The sequence below is a fragment of the Periophthalmus magnuspinnatus genome, chromosome 23 (assembly GCF_009829125.3).
Source record: "Periophthalmus magnuspinnatus isolate fPerMag1 chromosome 23, fPerMag1.2.pri, whole genome shotgun sequence".
NCBI classification, from domain to species: domain Eukaryota; kingdom Metazoa; phylum Chordata; class Actinopteri; order Gobiiformes; family Gobiidae; genus Periophthalmus; species Periophthalmus magnuspinnatus.
This window is the reverse complement of record NC_047148.1, coordinates 17775943-17799349: the sequence shown is the minus strand read 5'-3', so window position 1 is coordinate 17799349 and position 23407 is coordinate 17775943. Positions and strand designations below refer to the sequence as shown.

Here is a 23407-nt window from a genome sequence, read left to right as displayed (position 1 = left end):
GGATTATGTGACGTCAGCCGCAGCCAGCGCCCTGCGTAGTGCGCGCGCTCAGTGCGCCCTGCGTGGTGCGCGCGCTCAGTGCGTCCCGCCGTCATGAACATGGCGTAATCCGTGAATTATCCACCGACTAAAATTTTACGGGAAACGCTTGTGTGTCATTCGGGTGTAAACACACAAGCTCTCGACTCGGAGCTGAAGAAGGCGCTCGGGGATATTTCCTCGAGTATGTGTCCTCTCACTTTCAACGCGACATCGTGGAAAGGGGCTGTAGGCGTAGTTTGACAGTGTTTATACCGTGTCTACTTGAACTCAGAATGCGAACAACAGCTTTGGCTACACGACGGTAAGATAATATTGTGGCTTTGTATTGAACACGGTATCAACATGGCTTTTTCAACTATTGCTCAATACGCTGCATTCAGGTGATTCCGCTGCCAGTTTTTCAGCGTCATTTTTACGACGTCAGTGCCTCTTCAGATCTGCTCATCCAGCTCTACTCAGTAAAGAAATGTCAGATAATCAAAGCTGGAACTCATCCGGGTCAGAGGAGGACTTGGCTCTGAGAGAGGAGCTGGGACACTCGGCTGCGATTGGAGAGTTTAGCGGTGTGCTCAGTAAGGTAAGAGTCTGCTGTGGGGAGAGGAGTGTCCACTTGTCACATCTCTGTGTGTAGACATCTGTCCACATTCATTGTCTTATTATGTAAGACTGCTTTGTGAAGATTGAAATAAAAAACTGCTAATAGCCTATAAACTTATTTGCGATGTAAGCTGGTTCTATATTTTCTTTTGCTGCTATTCATCAGGGCTAATGGAAATTGATAAACCCTGATAATCTTTTGGAAAGCATATGCTACCACTATTTATTATTTTCAGGCTTAACAAAGTAGGCCTACACCTGCTGCTGCAGCAAGTTCTTAGATTAGTGCACCTGCTCAATCTTCTTAATCTATCCCATCATCAAGTTAGTGAGAGCCATTTACATAGTCAGATCTTTCCATAGGTGGTATACAATTCATAAACACAATTGTTGAAATTTTTTTTATTTTTTATTTTGCTTTAGTGGACAAACTACATCCATGGCTGGCAGGACCGTTGGGTAGTGCTGAAAAACAACACACTGAGTTACTACAAGTCCCAAGATGAGACAGAGTATGGCTGTCGGGGATCCCTCTGCCTCAGCAGAGCTGTTATTACTGTAAGTAGCTTTTCAGAACTTTTGAATGTTTTGAAATAGTTTAGCAATGTGTCTTGCCAAATGATCACATGTTTTACCAGAGAGGAGTAGAGTGACTATGAAACGCTCTGTACTAATATCAACAACAGACAAACATTTCTACACTTACTTTCTGACTGTGTTAGAAATGTCTCTCTGTCTCTCTGTCCCTTGTCCAGGTGGGTTAAGTAGGAATAAGGAATAATAATAGTCCAGATAAAAAAAAGTGGGACACTTGGAGATATATATATATATCTCATCACTAGGCTAAAAAAAAAAAAAGAAAAAGTTTTTATCTGTTTCAAAAGACCTTTGACCGACATGTTTTTGTACTGAGTGAGTGGATTATCAGCATTAAGGGTTGAGTAGAGTATTATGGCATACATTTTCAGTTAATGAGCTTATTGCTGGAAATTACTGTGCAGGTCCTGTCAAAGATGCACATTTATGCTGTTTGCCTGCTGAAACCTCTTACCTTACAAACTTGTTACTGTTGAGTGTTCAACAGTAACAAGGGGAAAAAAACAAACAAGGGAAACTACTGTTTCTAAAGAGAAAGCCGATTTGGATCTAAGTCATATTTGTTAAACATTCTCTGGGTTTTAGTAAATATTAACTTCTTCTACTGAGGGCATTTCTTACTTTGCCAGAAATGTGCATTTGAATATTTACTGCATAAGTACCTCTCACTAAACACTTAACCTTGGTGACACTACACTGTATATCTGTTTTTAGAAAAGCAGAAACATGACAAATAAGTGAATCATGGAGTTTGTGTTATACCCAGGCTATGTGACTCTTCCTCTCCTGTCATGTGAGTTCCTTCATGCAGGGTCAGATTCATGAGCTAATGTTGCTAATGTAGCTGCTGCTTCCTTTTTCCAAACATGTCTTTATCGGTCAGAGTTTCCTTTCAATTGGTGGTGTCACTTGTGGGTAACTTTGCATTGTATTGTCTTGTATTTTAGTTCTTTATTTAAACTCAGTGCTTGGTGAGGCTTTTTAGGAAAACCTTCCGAGCCTCATCCATTGATTTTTAGATTAGTTTAGTTTATGTAAGATGGAAGACAGTTGTTACAGTTAAGCATTTTCTGTACTGCATTATTTTTATACATAAATAATCTTAAGATTTCCTTTTTTAACAAACAGGTAGCAGAAGCAGTAGAAGAGGGTATTTACCAACTGATTTTACAATAGAAGACAATAGACCTAATGAACATTTTTTGTCAATTGTTGTAGGCTACCTCTTGGCTGTTAATTGTTAGTGGCACTGTTGCAATATAATAATGCAATTATATCTAGTTTCTGCAATATGGTATGTAAGACAGGCCACCCAAGTTAATATGCCACACTTGATTCACACATGGCTCTAGGCACAGACATCTCTTGGGCCTTAAGTGCTCTTTGCTCACTGACCATACACTGGAGGGCTATTAAGAATGTAGATCAATCAAGTGGTTCCTTTTTAAAAGGTCAGTTATCTGCCACTTCTTAAATGGGACTTTTGTCTACTCTATTCTGGGAGTGAGATTGTGCATAAACAACATCAAAGCTGCATGTTGGGCTTTACATATTTTCTGAACTAAAAGAACTACCTAATGCATTTGTGTGTTTTTAGGCTCACGAATTTGATGAGTGTCGTCTAGACATCAGTGTGAATGACAGTGTGTGGTACATGAGAGCACAAGACCCAGAGCACAGAACACGTTGGATTGAGTCCATTGAGCTTCACCGGGTAAGTCATAAAAGAAAAGACCATTGTTCATTTTTCATAGGTGTCTGGGGTTTGTGCTTATAATATATGTGTTTTCATTAGAGTCTCAGAGAAGGGAGGAGGGACAAGGGAGCAGCCCAGGGAACTGTACTCATCACCCCAAACCTGGTGCGTGGATTGGCAAATGTGTAGGACTCTAGTATGTGTTTGTGTACAGTAGGTTTGTTTTAAAGACAGCCTTTTGATAGGAGAACCCTGATTTCATGCTGGCTTTCTTGCAATTCTCAGAGTAACCATTTAAATACGGAGTTTTTGCATGCTTGTTTAATGTTTTTTTAAATGTTAAAATTGTATGGTTGTTTAAATCAAAAGAGCAGTTCCCAAATCCATCTATCAAGTATATTGGCATTAGAATTCTCTCATTGGAGAGGACATTGTAAATGAATCTGAAATTGTCTTCAATTGTCACTGAAAAAAACTGCTTTATGTCTGTGCAGATCAGAAGTTTCATTCAAAACCAACATACTGGAGTATAGCATTTTGGACTATGCCTGAAATACAATTGAAACCAGAAGTTTACATACACTATATGAAAAGACACATACTCTTTTTTTCCTCACTGTGTGACATGAAATAAGACTAAACTTTTCCTGTTTTAGGTCAATTAGGATTACCAAAATTATTTCAGTTTGCTAAATGCCAGATGATTAGAAGGATTACTTTCTTCAAAGTCAGATGTTTACCTAAATTTCTTGGGTCTTCTTGGGTCAAAAGTTTTGGATATCCTTCCACAAACTTCTCACAATAGCTGGCAGGAATTTTGGCCCATTCCTCCTGACAGAGCTGGTGTAACTGAGGCAAGTCTGTAGACCGCCTTGTTCACACATGCCTTTTTAGATCTGTCCATACATTTTCAAAAGGATTGAGATCAGGGCTTTGTGATGGCTGCTCCAAACATTACCTTTGTTATCCTCGAGCCACTTTGTAACCACTTTGGCAGTATGTTTCGGGTCATTGTCCATTTGGAAGACCCATTTATGGGTTTAACTTTAACTTCTTGGCTGATGTCTTGAGATGATGCTGCAGTATTTCCACAAAATGTCTTTCCTCATGCTGCCATCTATTTTGTGAAGTTCACCAGTCCCTCCTGCAGCAACACAACTCCACAACGTGATGTTGCCACACCCATATTTCACAGTTGGGATGGTGTTCTCAGGCTTCCCCGTTTATCCTCCAAACTCATTGCTCATTATGGACAAACAGTTGAATTTTAGTTTCTTCAGACCACAGGACATGTCTCCAGAGTTTAAGGACTTTGTCCCTGTGTGCATTTGCCAACTGTAATCTGGCTTTTTAATGTTTCTTTTGGCATAATGGCTTGCAGAGTGGCCTTTCGGCCCATGTTGGTACAGTACTCGTTTTACTGTGGATAATGACACACTCAGCAGCATCTTCACATGGTCTTTTGCTTTTGTTCTTGGGTTGATATGCACATTTCGGACTAAAGCATGTTCATCTTTGGGACACAGAACCTGTCTCTTTCCTGAACAGTATGTTGGCTGGACATTCCCATGCTGTTTATACTTCTGCACCTTCAGGCATCTGGAAATTGCACCCAAGGATAAATCAGACTTGTGCAAGTACACAAGTCTCTTCCTGATATCTTGGCTGATTTGTTTTGACTTTCCCATGATGTTACACAAAGAAGCAGTGCATTTCAGGTGCGCCTTCAAATACATCCAAAGATGTCTCTAATTAACTCAAATGTTGTCAGTAAACCTGAAGCTTCCAAAGACATGCAATCATAATCTGGGCTTTCCCAAATTGTTTAAATGCATAGTAATCTTACTGTATGTAAACTTCTGACTTTGAAGAAAGTAATGAAAAGTTGTCAAAAAAATCATTTTTCTGGCATTTAGCAAATAGAAATAATTTTGGTAATCTTATTTGAACTAAAACATGAAAAGTTTAGTCTTATTTCATGTCACACACTGAGAAAAAAAGTATATGAAAAAGTATATAAAAAGTAAAAGTCTTATCATATAGTATTTATAAACTTCTGGTTTCAACTGTAAATGAGGGAGCCACCAACAGTGTCTATTTAAACACGGGCCGCTCATATGTAGTTTAGGAAATCCCCCGCACTTTCCCCTCTCGTCCCGTGTCAGGCATAGCGAGAAGGGAGCTCCATGAGTCACCCCACCCACATATGGGCATAGCTGAGAGCTCATCCTCTTTTCCCTTTTCCCACAACACCAGGGTCTCCAAGGCAACACACAACAGCTACAAGAGATATATTAAGTTGTGTTTAAAAAAAAGTGAAAAGGGCATCGTGGGTTAAAGAGGGATTACACAGACATCATGGGTTAATTGGGTATTGAAACGGTTACACTGTTTCCATGTGAATGTAAACATTGAATAGAAATCTAGTAGATCTTCCTATTGAAGATGCAGTAAACTTGATACAAAGCAGTGGTAAGATCTATGCTTGATGTGCTGTTTGAGTCAGTTCAGTAGCAGCACTTTGGCAAAAGGGCAGCAGAGCTGACTGGCTCTTAAAGTTACTATTGGCTACTGACCTACAGTAACCCCAAATGAAACCATGTGCATACGCTGCCCTCTTGTGGTCCTAACAGAAACAGCCTAAATATAATTTTAAACTTATCATGGTGAGGTCTTGTCTATTGACACAAGCTGTTAAGAAGGAATGTTTATGTTTTGCATCTGTCTTTTTCTCACAGTTGTCCAAATTACCTGGCTATGTTTGTAGTTGGATTCTAAATCATGTCACTGTCAGATACTTTTAAACTGCTAGTAAGTATCATCTCCTTTAAAACATACTATGTATGCTGTTCTCTTAAGGCGGATTCTGGTTATGGCTCAGAGTCCAGTTTGCGAAGACATGGATCCATGCTGTCTCTTACATCAGCCACCAGTGGATACTCTGCCACCTCCACCTCTTCTTTCAAGGTACTTGAAACACAATGTCTAGGTCAGGGCTGCAAATATGTATTCTTTCATTAATCATTGCAGGGCTGTCCCTACATCATTTTCACTATATTTGACCCATATGAAGCTATGTATGAGTGTGGAGTATATAGTTAGAAACAAAAGAAATGTTAAATTGACAGAATTCATTTTGATGAGAGTGCTGCTTTATCTGAGTCATGTGACTATTTATCTCAACTCATGGCATGTTTGGAATCTGTATTACCAAATTAACATTTCAGCTTTAGTCAAGATATGCACAACATGTATTTTTTATTATGAGCACTATATTATATAATCGTGTTTCCTCTGTACAATAAATGTTTTAGAAAGGACACAGTTTGCGGGAGAAACTGGCGGAGATGGAGACATTCAGAGACATTTTGTGCAGACAGGTGGACACACTTCAGAAGTATTTCGACAGCTGTGCAGATGCGGTTTCCAAAGATGAGCTGGAAAGAGACAAAAGTAAGCTGACACCATAAGTTTAGTTAAGTTTTACTTAATCAAATATTTTAAAGCCCATGGTACCTGTGACAAAAAGCTTACTATAAAGGCTATGAATCTTTGTTTACCTCATAGAAGTCATACAGTTTTAATCTATTTGCCATTTGATCCAGGTTTGAGCATGTTTTATTTACTTGAAAACATGCCCCACCTCTAAACAAACTTAGAAATGTATAAGCTCTTTTCAGCCTGTGCGTGTCTTGGCTGATTTAGTCAGTTTGTGACAACGATTCTGTGTGGAAGACCAGAGTGAATAAAGCAGGTCTTTTGTTCTCTGTTGTTCACCTCCCTCTCTGCGTTTCTCACCCGCTCCACATTCTGAAGATGAAACTAGACCATTGTCGTTTTGACCGGCTCAGCAGTCTTTCTAACAGCTGACTGCACTGTAGTCAGTGGATGTTGCTATGCTGTGGATTCTATATTGCTGTAGCACAACAGAACTAAATTAGCTAAACATATTCTCTTTGTTTAAGTATTAGATGATGATGATGATGAGGAGGAGGATTTCCCCAACACTCGAGCAGATGTTGAATTTTACCACCACAACAATAATAGTAGCAGAGAAAAATGTAAGTAATGAAAAAATACTAGAAAAATGTCATTAATGTATTCTGAATTAATGCCTCATTATGTGCTATTGTTCTCTTATTAGTGTTTCAAACTTTGAGCCCAAAAGAAATTAAAGGCATAGATTTCAAGGGTGAGGCAATCACATTCAAGGCTACTACAGCTGGGATCCTGGCCACTTTGTCACACTGTATTGACCTGATGGTGAAGAGAGAGGAGAACTGGCAAAAAAGATTGGACAAGGTAAGTGTCTACTTTAAAAATACATCAAACATAGGGAAGGTAAGTTTACTTGCATAGCACAATTCATACAAAAAGTAATTAAAATGCTTTACAGAATAAGAAAGACATTAAAATCACAATACACCAAATCAAAACATAAATAATCACAAATAAGCATCATAAAATGAACATTAAAAGAGAAGAGTGCAGAATAAAAAACTTTCAGTCATATGCACAGCTTAACAGAACAGTTTGAGCCTGGATTTAAACATTGTCAAAGTAGAGACCTGTCTCACATGTTCAGGAAGACTGTTTCAGGTTTCAGCTGCATAAAACTGAAACTCTGATTCCCCATGTTTAGTCCTGACTCTGGGCACCAGCAGGAGGCCAGTCCCTGAAGTCCTCAGAGTGTGAGATGGTTCATATGGCACATATGGCACTAACATGTCGGAGATGTACTTTGGTGCTTTGTCATGCAGAGAGATATATGCTGTAGGGGACCTGTAGCTGCAGAGTCATGCAAAAATAACTTTTGTTCTTTATTCGTGTTCCTAATTTTGTAGGAGATGGAGAAGAGACGAAGAATAGAGGAAAGCTATAAATCGGCCTTAAATGAGTTAAAGAAAAAGTCTCACTTTGGAGGGCCGGACTTCGAGGTGAAAGTTGTAAAATAATGAGTCATAACAACACTAGCCCCCACTCCTTCTAAAGTGAAGTCTTCTGTCTTCTGTCTGTCTTTTATGTCTTTCCACATTTAAGGAAGGACCAAACAGCCTCATCAATGAAGAAGAATTTTTTGATGCAGTTGAAGCTGCTCTTGATCGACAAGACAAAATTGAAGAGCAGGTACACAGTGAATGTTCATGCTATAAGAATATATAAACAGTAAACATGTACTCTTTCATTTCTATACTATGACAAATACAACATGTATTATGTAGAGCAAAGAAAATCACTTTTGTTTTTTATATTTACAGACAGAGAAGACAAGGATTCAGAGACCTAGTCCCGTCCCTGCTGGAAACATCTACTCCAGCTCTGGATCCCACCGGTTCTCAGACAAGGTTATTTTTAATCACATTTAATTCTTCCACATTAGATTTTTTTTCATGCACTGTTTATTCTTTTTCTACTTTTCACACCTCCTTCCTTTATTATTTTTTTTACTTTAACTCATCCTATTGTTGCCCGTTACTTGTCGCCCTTTTCTGTAGACTCTTACTCAGCCCTCCCCTGCCCTTGTAATCAGGGCCCCTCCCCATGAAGTCCACAGATTCAGCACAGAGGTAACCTACTGCTGAGACCTGATGTCTGTGCTTCTTTGCTCACTAATATCAGTGCACTTACTGACCTTTTATACAGCACTCGGCTGGAACTAAGAATGTCATAATATTGATCATTTTAAGAAGGAACATCAGGGTTAACAGTTAACAATGGTTGACACAATGAACAAACAAACATTTAATTCACAGTGTACAATAGATCACCATCCTTCTTGTAAGCAATCAACTTTATAGACTTTCAGAATGAAATTAAAGTTAATGTGACACAAACAGCCAGCACTTTAAATTTAGACCAACTTTTTTGGAAGAGAGAGGGAATTGTAATTACTTATTTTTGCTTCTTTTAATATTTGTAACGTGACCTGAATCTAGTTAAAGCTAAGGATATTTAAGATTATTTGGTTATTTTCACCATGTAATATACTTATGATGCTCAAACAAACAAATGAAAGGACTAAAAGGAGGAGGAGGCCTAAACAAGAACTTCCTGTTTGCACTCTTTTTCAATTGTTACAAAGAAAGAGTAAATTAAAGCAACCACTAGATGGCAACATTTTGCAAGTAATAAACATAAGATTGCCAAAGACAGTTAACATAACACATTATGTACTTTGTGTCTTGTTCTTCCAGGTGGATGAGATGGTTCACAATCACATGACCTTCTCACTGCAGGATGTTGGAGGGGATGCTAACTGGCAGCTTGTGGTAGAAGAAGGAGAAATGAAAGTAATGCATTTCTTATTCAAAGTTTTACCTTGTTTCTTGTTCTTATTTAACATTCGTATGTATTGTGTATGGGGCGATTTAGGTGTACAGAAGAGAAGTGGAGGAAAATGGGATTGTATTGGACCCACTGAAGGCTACCCATTCAGTGAAACGAGTGACTGGGCATGAAGTGTGCCACTACTTCTGGGATACTGCATACCGTAATGATTGGGAGAGTGAGTAACAAGTTATATTAAAGCAACATTGTCTTTTTATTTATTTATTTTGTCTAGGTGTCTGACTTTCACCACACCCATGTTTCATATTTATCTAATATGTATCCTCCATTAACAATAACAAGCTAAGATAACATGCCCATTATTATCGGCAGCATTCAATTTATTAATACTGTAAAACTTGCTTGTTTTTTTTTTTTCAATTATACACTGTTATATCTTTTACTTTTTTTTACAGCCACTATTGAAAACTTTAATGTGGTGGAGACATTGTCAGATAATGCTGTGATTATTTACCAAACGCACAAGGTAAGGTTAATAAACTGTAGGTCACAATGAAATGTGTGAGTATTTGAGAGTGACAGAGATGCTTTGATCTTAGCGGGTTTGGCCAGCATCTCAGAGAGATGTGCTCTATCTCTCTGCCATGAGGAAGATTATGGCCAACAATGAGAATGACCCTGATACTTGGCTGGTCTGCAACTTCTCTGTCGATCATGATGACGCAGAGGTGATTTGTAAAAAAAAAAATTTACGTGGTAATTCAGAGAAGAAAATGTGCTTGGTATTTTATTGATTTTTTTTTTTTTTAACGTTACCAGCCAACCAGCAGATGTGTTCGTGCCAAAATTAATATTGCCATGATCTGCCAGACCTTGGTCAGTCCACCAGAGGGAGACAAAGAGATTAGCAGAGATAATATCACATGTAAAATCACATATGTGGCAAACGGTATGTGTTTGTTTCTCTATTATTATTATTATTGTTTATTTATTTCTTTTTGGTTTGATTTGAAGTTTTTACTTTATATGTATGCTCTGTATTTCCAGATTGTAATGACAATGTTATGTTTCTGTCCCTGTAGTAAACCCTGGAGGATGGGCCCCTGCATCTGTCCTAAGGGCTGTGGCCAAGAGGGAGTACCCCAAATTCTTAAAACGTTTTACTTCTTATGTTCAGGACAAAACTGCTGGCAAACCCATTTTATTTTGAGAACCCCATTTGAAAATGTCCATCTTTTGGAATCATTTAATACTTTGAAACTAGAAAGTCATTTTATTTATTTTATATACAACATTCTGTTTAATGAACACAATCCACTTTTCCTTTTTAACCCATAGGTTAAAATAACTGAAAGAGATCATGCTTTGCAGATATACAGTATATTTACTATATTGTTTTACTGGATTAAACTTTGTAATGTAAAATTAGTTTTGTACAAGAGTTTGTTCTAGAATCCATATGTATCTATGTCCATGCAATTGACAACTGTTTAATTGTAACTTTTTACTGTAGTTCATATGTGGATAACATTTTGGTTTCTGTCTGTCTGAAATTTCAATTTTAATTATTGTTATAATTGAACATAGTTGTATAAAAGTCCAGAGGGTTGCCATCAAGCTTTGGACCCTATGACATTGGACTTGATCTTCTGATCTTCTGATCCTCTTCTCTCTAATGAAGCAACCTTGGTTCTGATGGAGAGGTGTGTAGAGTTGGGCTTTTTGCTTATTTGATGTACAGTGCCTGCATACATTTGTGCTATGTAGTGCTAGTTCTTCTTTAGTACAGGGCTATTGTAGCACATACTAAACTTAAAAAAAAAAAGTAAATAGAAGAAAAGTAGTTTGAGCCCAGATGCCTTAGGAAAACACAGCACTTGTATCCAAAGTTATATCTAGCCTTGTGGCTCAAGGCTTTTATAAATGACTGAATAAAATAATGTGCAAAACTATGCAACTCTGTCTGCTCATTTTTTTTATTTTTTATAATCATGCATTTAGACAGCTGCTCTGACAGACCTTTAATTTAGGTTCCAAACCTTATTAAAGGTGTCTGTCAAACCCGTTAAATGCGACATCAGAATGATCTACTCTATAAACCACTTGTCAGTGGCTCTTTGCTTCAAATTTAATATGATCTTTGGTGAAAGTTTGGACACCCCTGCTTTACAATTTCACACATAATGTACTTTCTACCTTCGGTTTTGTGTGTTCATCTTGGGTTAAACACCTTGCTTTTACTTAAACTGATGTGTCACATATCAATGTGCTCCTTGCCCCAAGTGATGGCGAGGGGCATTGTTCTTCCTTGGTTTCTTTTTCTTATTATTATTTTTCTGCCCAAACGATCGCAGTTTTCACCCACTGAACATGCACTCAAAGTCCCACATATATCGACCGGCCCGGTGAAAAATTTCATAAATTTGGCATCGCGACAATGTCCGACGCACACCGGCTCAACGGTGCCACCTAGAACCTTTCAGATTTTCAAGTTAATAGGGAGGCCAGACACAGATTTTCACAAAATTCACACCAGTAATAGAGCTCATGGAGAGAAGCAAAAAAAACATAATTATAGTACTGCCCTATGACAACCATATTGGATCAAAAATTCGCCACTTCATTCACTGCGTGTTTTCAAAACCTATCTAGTCCCAGGTTTTTGGTCCAAATTAGCTCAGATTTCACATGCCACAATTAGACACATGGGTTTTCATAAAACATCGACGTTTTTAACAAATCCCACACGGTTTATCCATACGCCGCCGCCGAAAAACGCCTTTGTTTCCTGTTTTTTCGATGTCCTCTCACGGCCACAGGCATTGCCCTACAGAGCTCACATTCACATCACATATGTGTGATTGGGGCATGAATGGAATGCAATATTAATTTTAATCAAAATTAACAATATAGCGCCCCCTAACATTATCGGATTCCTACGAAATTTGGGGAATAAATTGGGTGCATGACGTGGACCAAAAAATAATATGATGGGCATAGGTCATTTTTCACGCTTGGCCACCAGGGCTGCAAAGACTCCAAATAAAAAACATTGAAAAATTTCTTACACACACATACATTGGTCTAGACAGCTGAAATTCTTATCACACATATGATATGAGGGTGTTAATAGAATGCACCATTAATTGTTATAAAAATGAACACTATAGCTCCCCCTACCCCAAAGGTGAATCGCCAACATTATCCAACTCCTATGAAATTTGGGGAATCAATTGGTGGCATGAGAAGAACCAAAAAAAATACATTATGGTCATAGGTTATTTTCCACGGTTGGCCACCAGGGGCACAATGAATTGAAAAAAAATTTCCATGGCACTTTGACGTGCATGTCTATGAAACGTATCTAGTCCTAGGTTTTTCATCCGAATGAGCTCAAACTCCACAGGCCAAATCTATAGAGGTTGTTCATCAATAATCATCCACGTTTTGGAAATATTCATTATGGTTTTGGTTTAGCTCGCCATCAAAAAATTACTTCATTATTGGATTGAAATTTCCACACCACTTTCACATACGTGAAACCTATCTAGTCCTAGGGTTTTCATCCAAACTACCTCAAACTCCACATACAGCATGTACACATGTTGATTGTCAATAAGCATCCACATTTTGTGGATATTTTTTACAGTTTATGTGTAGCAGGCCCTCAAAGTATGACTTCATCATTGGATTGAAATACTCACACCACTTTCACATACGTTCATGTGAAACCTATCTAGTCCTAGGTTTTTCATCCAAATTACCTCAAACTCCACATAATCCATGTACAGATGTAGATTGTCAATAATGATCCATGTTTTGGGGATATTCTTTACAGTTCAAAAGACACAACTTTGTCCGATTGGCATGAAACTTTGGGAGATAATTCTAGGCCTCAAAACCATGGGGTCATTTGCGTTTATCAAAACACATATTTTACAGGTTATGTGCCTTCAGCTGCATTCTTAGATGGAAACCCAGAGAAAAACACAAAGAACCCCAATGAGGCTTAATCACACCTTTGGCTCTTGCTAAAGGTGTTATTAAAAGTACAAAAGACAAAAAATGTATTAGAAGCAATGCGTGTATGTAAACATTTGTACATTGAATTTGGGACATGTCACAGTTCTGCCTGTTTGCAAAGTCAAACAGACCCATGTGTTTTTTTACACCGTGTTGCCATGGCAATGCACCAAACTGCCAATGCTATCCTAATGGGAATGCTCCCACATTTTCCCATTCATCAGAAAAATATTAGTTTCATGGAATATTGTGAAATTTGGCACAATGACTCTTCATGTCATCCTGATCAAAAATAATGGGGGAAATAATGTGTTCAGACATAAAAGATCTGTATAACCTCTATTTAAAAAAAACAAAACAAAAACTAAACTTGTCCATAAGTCTATGCTCTGGTAAGATTCTAGATCAAAACATGTTTTACAGGTCTTTCAGCTGCATTCTTAGAAAAGGGTGGTGAGAGATTTTATAAAAACAATGCTATAGAAAAACATTACGTAGGTTTTTTTTTTGGTTTTTGTTTTTTTAAGGTGGAGACAAAAACACAAAGAACCCTATTAGAGCATAATTACACCTTTGGCTCTTGCTAAAGGTGTTATTAAAAGTACAAACGGAAAAAAATAAATTAGAAGCAACGCAATTTTCACATGTCAAAAAGTGCTCCCGTTTGCACATGCAAAGTCCGATTTTGCACAAATTCGAATCAGTTGTAAAACTTTCTGGCCTAAACCTACTCATTATGAAAGAAACTAAATTGGCACTATAGCTCCTCCTACAGAATATGTAATATATTTGTATAGAGGGCCGTAAATGTAGTTTTTCGAAATATTACCAAATTTGACACAAAATCCCATTGCGTCATACCAATCAATAAAGTCAATCAGACCCATGTGATTTTTTTTGCACCGTGTTGCCATGGCAATGCGCCAAACTGCCAATGCTATCCTAATGGGAATGCTCCCACATTTTCCCATTCATCAGAAAATATTAGTTTCATGGAATATTGTGAAATTTGGCACAATGACTCTTCATGTCATCCTGATCAAAAAAGTCAATTGGAACCATGTCATATTTTTCACTGCATTGCCATGGCGATGCACAAAAATGCCCATGTCATCCTAATGGGAAAATGTACACATTTTCCTACATTTCAAAGCCTTATAACAACTTATTACCTTCAATGAAGAACGTGAAATTTGGCACAGTTATTCTTTAGGTCATCCCCGTCAAAAAGTCCAGGTGGCCAAGTTTGTATTTTGCATGGTGTTGCCATGGCAATGCCTGGAAAAACCCATGTTTTTGCATTATATACATCAGCACTTCAAATGTCTTTTGACTTTGTTTGATGACAGCTGAAGCCCAAAGCCCCAATAAAAAAAAAAAAAAAAAAAAAAAAAACTAAACTTGTCATAAGTCTATGCTCTGGTAAGAGTCTAGATCAAAATATGTTTTACAGGTTATGTTCTTTCAGTTGCATTCTTAGAAAAGGGTGGTGAGAGATGGCACAATTATAAAAACAATGGCAACAATAGAAAACATTACGTAGGTGTTTTTTTTTTTTTTTTTTTTTTTGTTTTTTTAAGGTGGAGACAAAAACACGAAGAACCCTATTGAAGCTTAATTACACCTTTGGCTCTTGCACGACAGGCTTTATTAATTAGGCCCGAGCCCCTACAGGGCGTAGGGCCTATTGCTTCCGCAACGATGAGTGCGAAGCACTCATCGTTGCAGACTGTCTTCACAGAGTTGCGCGCGAAGCGCGCAACTCTGTGGCAGCACCGCGACCTTGCACAGACTCCTGTGTCCTAGCAACCCATGCCGTAGGCATGGGACATGCATATTTGTTCTTGCTAGCATGTCGCCCATTGACTCAATGTTGACGCTGACGCAGCGCGAAGCGCTAATGTACCCAAACACACTCCTTGCATCAAGCCCTATCCAAGCCCCCATGCCGCAGGCATGGGCCATACTTGTTACTGCTAAAATGAATGGAAGTCAATGGGAGGTCAATGGCGGACCCCGACGCCATGGCGAATGACGAGCGCGTTAGCGCTCGTCATTCGCTATTGACCCCACGGTGACGTGGGGAAAGTTGAGAGCTTTCAAAAAACATATAATATGCCATTGTAATGTTATCGGATATATTGTTTTTGCTAAAAATATTATTATTTTTAGGCCCGAGCCCCTACAGGGCGTAGGGCCTATTGCTTCCGCAACGATGAGTGCGAAGCACTCATCGTTGCAGACTGTCTTCACGAAGTTGCGCGCGAAGCGCGCAACTTCGTGGCAGCACCGCGACCTTGCACAGACTCCTGTGTCCTAGCAACCCATGCCGTAGGCATGGGACATGCATATTTGTTCTTGCTAGCATGTCAGCGTCAACATTGAGTCAATGGGCGAAGCCCATTGACTCAATGTTGACGCTGACGCAGCGCGAAGCGCTCATGTCCCCAAACACACTCCTGGCATCGAGCCCTATCCAAGCCCCCATGCCGCAGGCATGGGCCATACTTATAACTGCTAAAATGAATGGAAGTCAATGGGAGGTCAATGGCGGAGCCCGACGTCATGGCGAATGACGGGCGCGTCAGCGCCCGTCATTCGCAAATGACCCCACGGCGACGTGGGGAAGGTCCAGAGCTTTCAAAAAACGTATAATATGTCATTCTAATGTTTTCGGATATATTGTTTTTGCTAAAAATATTATTATTTTTATTATTATTATTATTTTTATTTCTTCTTCTGCTCTTTGAGCAGTAATTTGACCCCCTGAACATTTTCAAAAACTCACCAAATTTTGCCCATTATTCAGGTCTGGTGAAAAATTTATTTTTTTATGTGGTGCGTCATTGGGCATAAAAAAATGGCGCGACAGCGCCCCCTGCAAAAGTCAAATTTTTGACGTCAATGGGAGATGTCAACATCAACTTTTTCATACAGCCACCAAATTCGGTACATGCATTCATCAAGTGATGCCAAACAAAAAAGATTATTATGGCCACGCCCTCTGACGCACCGGAAGTCGGCCATCTTGGATTGAAAATTCCAAAATGCCGAGTCAGCGTTTTCGCTGACCTCGCATTTTCGTCAACTCCTCTGAAGGCGCTTCACCTGCAGGGCTGAAATTCACTGTACATCATCTAGACAAGTGGGGCATCAAAAGTTATCCAATTCATGATGATGCCTATCACGGCTTCCGTGCGGCGAAGCCGCAAAATTCCATCGGAATTTTTGCAATTTTCAAATTTCAAAATTTGCTCCCGTTTGCGCATGCAAAGTCCGATTTGGCTCAAATTCGAATCAGTTGTAAACCTTTTGGGCCTAAAGCTACTCATTGTGATAGAAACTAAATTGGCGCAATAGCGCCCCCTACGGAACATCTAATAAATTTGTATGGAAGGCCGAAAATTTACTTTTCCCAAATGTTACCAAATTTGACACAAAATTCCATTGGGTCATCCCAATCAATAAAGTCAATCAGACCTATGTCGTCTTTTGCACCGTGTTGCCATGGCGATGCGCCAAACTGCCAATGTTATCCTAATGGGAAACCTCACAATTTTTCCCATTCATGGGAAAAATATTAGTTTCATGGAATAATGTGAAATTTGACACCATGACTCTTCATGTCATTCTGATCAAAAAAGTCAATCAGACCCATGTCATATTTTTCACTGGGTTGCCATGGCGATGCTAGAGAGCGCCCATGTTATCCTAATGGGAAAATTTCCAAATTTTCGTACATTTCAAAGTCTTATAACGACATATTACCGTCAACGACGGACATAAAATTTGGCACAGTGATTCTTCAGGTTGTCCCCGTCAAAAAAGTCCGAGGGGCCAAGTTTGTATTTTGCACGGTGTTGCCATGGCGATGCCTGGAAAACCCATGTTTTTGCATTTTGTGCATCAGCACTTCAAATGTGTTTTGACTTGTTTGGTGACAAGTGCAGCCCAAAGCCCCAATAAAAAAGGGACAAGTGGCGCGTTAGCGCCACCCACAGGGAGTGCCGGGTCGGCCGAGTGCGAAGCACGGCCCGCGAGGGCCGTTCGATGCCGCTTGCGGCTTTAATTTTTAGGCCCGAGCCCCTACAGGGCGTAGGGCCTATTGCTTCCGCAACGATGAGTGCGAAGCACTCATCGTTGCAGACTGTCTTCACGAAGTTGCGCGCGAAGCGCGCAACTTCGTGGCAGCACCGCGACCTTGCACAGACTCCTGTGTCCTAGCAACCCATGCCGTAGGCATGGGTTTTCATATTTGTTGTTGCTAGCATGTCAGCGTCAACATCGAGTCAATGGGCGAAGCCCATTGACTCGATGTTGACGCTGACATGCGTTAACAGGAGTCAATAGGAGGAGTCGTCCCCCATCGCCCCCTGCACAGACTCCTGTGTCCTACCAACCCATGCCGTAGGCATGGGACATCCATATTTGTTCTTGCTAGCATGTCAGCGTCAACATTGAGTCAATGGGCGAAGCCCATTGACTCAATGTTGACGCTGACGCAGCGCGAAGCGCTCATGTCCCCAAACACACTCCTGACATCGAGCCCTATCCAAGCCCCCATGCCGCAGGCATGGGCCATACTTGTTACTGCTAAAATGAATGGAAGTCAATGGGAGGTCAATGGCGAACCCCGACGTCATGGCGAATGACGAGCGCGTTAGCGCTCGTCATTCGCCATTGACCCCACGGTGACGTGGGGAAAGTTGAGAGCTTTCAAAAAACGTATAATATGTGTTTCTAATGTTATCGGATATATTGTTTTTGCTAAAATTATTATTATTTTTATTTTTTTTATTTCTTTCTTCTGCTCTTTGAGCAGTAATTTGACCCCCTGAACATTTTCAAAAACTCACCAAATTTTGCCCAAAATTCAGGTCTGCTGAAAAATTTATTTTTTTATGTGGTGCATCATTGGACATAAAAAAATGGCGCGACAGCGCCCCCTGCAAAAGTCAAAATACATTGCGTCAATGGGAGACGTCCCGACGTCAACTTTGGCGTAGAGCCACGAAATTTGGTACACGCATTCTTCAAGTGATGCCAAATAAAAAAGATTATTATGGCCACGCCCCCTGACGCACCGGAAGTCGGCCATCTTGGATTTAAAATTCTAAAATGCAGAGTCAGCGTTTTCGCTGACCTCGCATTTTCGTCAACTCCTCTGAAGGCGCTTCACCTGCAGGGCTAAAAATCACTGTACATCATCTAGACAAGTGGGGCATCAAAAGTTATCCAATTTATGATGATCCCTATTACGGTTTCCGTGCGGCGAAGCCTCAAAATTCCATCGGAATTTTTGCAATTTTCAAAAGTCAAAATTTGCTCCCGTTTGTGCATGCAAAGTCCGATTTTGGTCAAATTCAAATCAGTTGTAAAACTTTCGGGCCTAAAGCTACTCATTATGACAGAAACTAAATTGGCGCGATAGCGCCCCCTACAGAACATCTAATAAATTTGTATTGAAGGCCGAAAATTTAGTTTTCCGAAATGTTACCAAATTTGATACAAAATTCCATTGGGTCATCCCAATCAATAAAGTCAATCACACCCATGTGTTTTTTTGCACCGTGTTGCCATGGCGATGCGCCAAACTGCCAATGTTATCCTAATGGGAATCCTCCCAATTTTTCCCATTCATGGGAAAAATATTAGTTTCATGGAATAATGTGAAATTTGGCACCATGACTCTTCATGTCATCCTGATCAAAAAAGTCAATCAGACCCATGTCGTATTTTTCACTGGGTTGCCATGGCGATGCGCGAAAGCGCCCATGTTATCCTAATGGGAAAATTTCCAAATTTTCATGCATTTCAAAGTCTTATAACGACATATTACCGTCAACGACGAACACAAAATTTGGCACAGTGATTCTTCAGGTCGTTCCTGACAAAAAAGTCTGGGGGCCAAATTTGTATTTTGCACGGTGTTGCCATGGCGATGCCTGGAAAAAACAAATTTTGCATTTTGTGCATCAGCACTTCAATGTGTTTTGACTTGTTTGGTGAAGAGTGCAGCCCAAAGCCGCAATAAAAAAGGGACAAGTGGCGCGTTAGCGCCACCCACAGGGAGTGCCGGGTCGGCCTAGTGCGAAGCACGGCCCGCGAGGGCCGTTCAATGCCGCTTGCGGCTTTAATTAGGCCCGAGCCCCTACAGGGCGTAGGGCCTATTGCTTCCGCAACGATGAGTGCGAAGCACTCATCGTTGCAGACTGTCTTCACGAAGTTGCGCGCGAAGCGCGCAACTTCGTGGCAGCACCGCGACCTTGCACAGACTCCTGTGTCCTAGCAACCCATGCCGTAGGCATGGGACATGCATATTTGTTCTTGCTAGCATGTCAGCGTCAACATTGAGTCAATGGGCGAAGCCCATTGACTCAATGTTGACGCTGACGCAGCGCGAAGCGCTCATGTCCCCAAACACACTCCTGGCATCGAGCCCTATCCAAGCCCCCATGCCGCAGGCATGGGCCATACTTATAACTGCTAAAATGAATGGAAGTCAATGGGAGGTCAATGGCGGACCCCGACGTCATGGCGAATGACGAGCGCGTTAGCGCTCGTCATTCGCCATTGACCCCACGGTGACGTGGGGAAAGTTGAGAGCTTTCAAAAAACGTATAATATGCCATTGTAATGTTTTCGGATATATTGTTTTTGCTAAAAATATTATTATTATTTTTTTTTTTTATTCTTCTGCTCTTTGAGCAGTAATTTGACCCCCTGAACATTTTCAAAAACTCACCAAATTTTGCCCAAAATTCAGGTCTGGCGAAAAATTTATTTTTTTATGTGGTGCATCATTGGGCATAAAAAAATGGCGCGACAGCGCCCCCTGCAAAAGTCAAAATACATTGCGTCAATGGGAGACGTCCGACGTCAACTTTTGCCATAGAGCCACGAAATTCGGTACACGCATTCTTCAAGTGATGCCAAACAAAAAAGATTATTATGGCCACGCCCTCGGACGCACCGGAAGTCGGCCATCTTGGATTGAAAATTCCAAAATGCAAAGTCAGCGTTTTCACTGACCTCGCATTTTCGTCAACTCCTCTGAAGGCGCTTCACCTGCAGGGCTGAAAATCACTGTACATCATCTAGACAAGTGGGGCATCAAAAGTTATCCAATTTATGATGATCCCTTTTACAGTTTCCGTGCGTCGAAGCCGCAAAATTCCATCAGAATTTTTGCAATTTTCAAAAGTCAAAATTTGCTCCCGTTTGCGCATGCAAAGTCCAATTTCGCTCAAATTCGAATCAGTTGTAAAACTTTCGGGCCTAAAGCTACTCATTATGATAGAAACTAAATTGGCGCGATAGCGCCCCCTACAGAACATGTAATAAATTTGTATGGAAGGCCGAAAATTTAGTTTTCCCAAATGTTACCAAATTTGACACACAATTCCATTGGGTCATCCCAATCAATAAAGTCAATTAGACCTATGTCGTCTTTTGCACCGTGTTGCCATGGTGATGCGCCAAACTGCCAATGTTATCCTAATGGGAATCCTCCCGATTTTTCCCATTCATGGGAAAAATATTAGTTTCACGGAATAATGTGAAATTTGGCACCATGACTCTTCATGTCATCCTGATCAAAAAAGTCAATCAGACCCATGTCGTATTTTTCACTGGGTTGCCATGGCGATGCGCGAGAGCGCCCATGTTATCCTAATGGGAAAATTTCCAAATTTTCGTATATTTCAAAGTCTTATAACCACTTATTACCGTCAACGACGAACATCAAATTTGGCACAGTGATTCTTCAGGTCGTCCCCGTCAAAAAAGTCCAACGGGCCAAGTTTGTATTTCGCACGGTGTTGCCATGGCGATGCCTGGAAAACCCATGTTTTTGCATTTTGTGCATCAGCACTTCCGATGTGTTTTGACTTGTTTGGTGACAAGTGCAGCCCAAAGCCGCAATAAAAAAGGGACAAGTGGCGCGTTAGCGCCACCCACAGGGAGTGCGGGGTCGGCCGAGTGCGAAGCACGGCCCGCGAGGGCCGTTCGATGCCGCTTGCGGCTTTAATTATTATTATTTTTTTTATTCTTCTGCTCTTTGAGCAGTAATTTGACCCCCTGAACATTTTCAAAAACTCACCAAATTTTGCCCAAAATTCAGGTCTGCCGAAAAATTTATTTTTTTATGTGGTGCATCATTGGGCATAAAAAAATGGCGCGACAGCGCCCCCTGCAAAAGTCAAAATACATTGCGTCAATGGGAGACGTCGCGACGTCAAGTTTGGCGTAGAGCCACGAAATTCGGTACACGCATTCTTCAAGTGATGCCAAAAAAAAAAGATTATTATAGCCACGCCCTCGGATGCACCGGAAGTCGGCCATCTTGGATTGAAAATTACAAAATGCCGAGTCAGCGTTTTCACTGACGTCGCATTTTCGTCAACTCCTCTGAAGGCGCTTCACCTGCAGGGCTGAAATTCACGGTACATCATCTAGACAAGTGGGGCATCTAAAGTTATCCAATTTATGATGATCCCTTTTACAGTTTCCGTGCGGCGAAGCCGCAAATTTCCATCGGAAATTTTGCAGTTTTCAAAAGTCAAAATTTGCTCCCGTTTGCGCATGCAAAGTCCGATTTTGCTCAAATTCGAATCAGTTGTAAAACTTTCCGGCCTAATTCTAATGTTTGTGAAAGAAATCTATTTGGCGCGACAGCGCCCCCTACAGAATAACAAATAAATTTGTATGGAAGGCTGAAAATTTAGTTTTTCCAAATGTTACCAAATTTGACACAAAATTCCATTGGGTCATCCCAATCAATAAAGTCAATCAGACCCATGCTTTTTTTTGCATCGTGTTGCCATGGCGATGCGCCAAACTGCCAATGTTATCCTAATGGGAAAACTCCAAATTTTTCCCATTCATGGGAAAAATATTAGTTTCATGGAATAATGTGAAATTTGGCACCATGACTCCTCATGTCATCCTGATCAAAAAAGTCAATCAGACCCTTGTCATATTTTTCACTGGGTTGCCATGGCGATGCGCGAAAGCGCCCATGTTATCCTAATGGGAAAATTTCCAAATTTTCATGCATTTCAAAGTCTTATAACGACTTATTACCGTCAACGACGAACATAAAATTTGGCACAGTGATTCTTCAGGTCGACCCCGTCAAAAAAGTCCGAGGGGCCAAGTTTGTATTTTGCACGGTGTTGCCATGGCGATGCCTGGAAAACCCATGTTTTTGCATTTTGTGCATCAGCACTTCCGATGTGTTTTGACTTGTTTGGTGACAAGTGCAGCCAAAAGCCGAAATATAAAAGGGACAAGTGGCGCGTTAGCGCCACCCACAGGGAGTGCGGGGCCGGCCTAGTGCGAAGCACGGCCCGCGAGGGCCGTTCGATGCCGCTTGCGGCTTTAATTTATTCTTCTGCTCTTTGAGCAGTAATTTGACCCCCTGAACATTTTCAAAAACTCACCAAATTTTGCCCAAAATTCAGGTCTGCCGAAAAATTTATTTTTTTATGTGGTGCATCATTGGGCATAAAAAAATGGCGCGACAGCGCCCCCTGCAAAAGTCAAAATACATTGCGTCAATGGGAGACGTCGCGACGTCAAGTTTGGCGTAGAGCCACGAAATTCGGTACACGCATTCTTCAAGTGATGCCAAAAAAAAAAGATTATTATAGCCACGCCCTCGGATGCACCGGAAGTCGGCCATCTTGGATTGAAAATTACAAAATGCCGAGTCAGCGTTTTCACTGACGTCGCATTTTCGTCAACTCCTCTGAAGGCGCTTCACCTGCAGGGCTGAAATTCACGGTACATCATCTAGACAAGTGGGGCATCAAAAGTTATCCAATTTATGATGATCCCTATTACGGTTTCCGTGCGGCGAAGCCGCAAAATTCCATCGGAATTTTTGCAATTTTCAAAAGTCAAAATTTGCTCCCGTTTGCGCATGCAAAGTCCGATTTGGCTCAAATTCGAATCAGTTGTAAAACTTTTGGGCCTAAAGCTACTCATTATGATAGAAACTAAATTGGCGCGATAGCGCCCCCTACAGAACATCTAATATATTTGTATTGAAGGCCGAAAATTTAGTTTTCCCAAATGTTACCAAATTTGACACAAAATTCCATTGGGTCATCCCAATCAATAAAGTCAATCAGACCTATGTCGTCTTTTGCACCGTGTTGC

General features: G+C 40.5%; 1 protein-coding gene across 6 annotated transcripts; it reads left to right on the top strand.

Annotated features, from left to right (window-relative positions):
* Positions 1-19: 19 nt before the first annotated feature.
* On the top strand, positions 20-11175 carry LOC117391646 (ceramide transfer protein-like). 6 transcript variants are annotated; one of them, XM_033989504.2, is made up of 19 exons: positions 20-343; positions 423-619; positions 1063-1197; positions 2834-2950; positions 3032-3097; positions 5792-5899; positions 6247-6385; positions 6898-6993; positions 7077-7234; positions 7777-7869; positions 7973-8059; positions 8191-8277; positions 8428-8499; positions 9127-9222; positions 9305-9437; positions 9676-9746; positions 9820-9948; positions 10040-10169; positions 10303-11175. In XM_033989504.2, the coding sequence occupies exons 2-19, from the start codon at positions 509-511 to the stop codon at positions 10428-10430; spliced, it is 1956 nt and encodes a 651-aa protein (XP_033845395.1). In that variant the 5' UTR covers positions 20-343; positions 423-508; the 3' UTR covers positions 10431-11175. The 6 variants fall into 6 exon arrangements, with proteins under 6 accessions (XP_033845395.1, XP_033845397.1, XP_055087615.1 ...); XM_033989506.2 differs by lacking the exon at positions 8428-8499; XM_055231640.1 differs by lacking the exon at positions 20-343 and having other exon boundaries at positions 478-619; positions 6904-6993; positions 10303-10532.
* The last annotated feature ends 12232 nt before the right edge of the window (positions 11176-23407 follow it).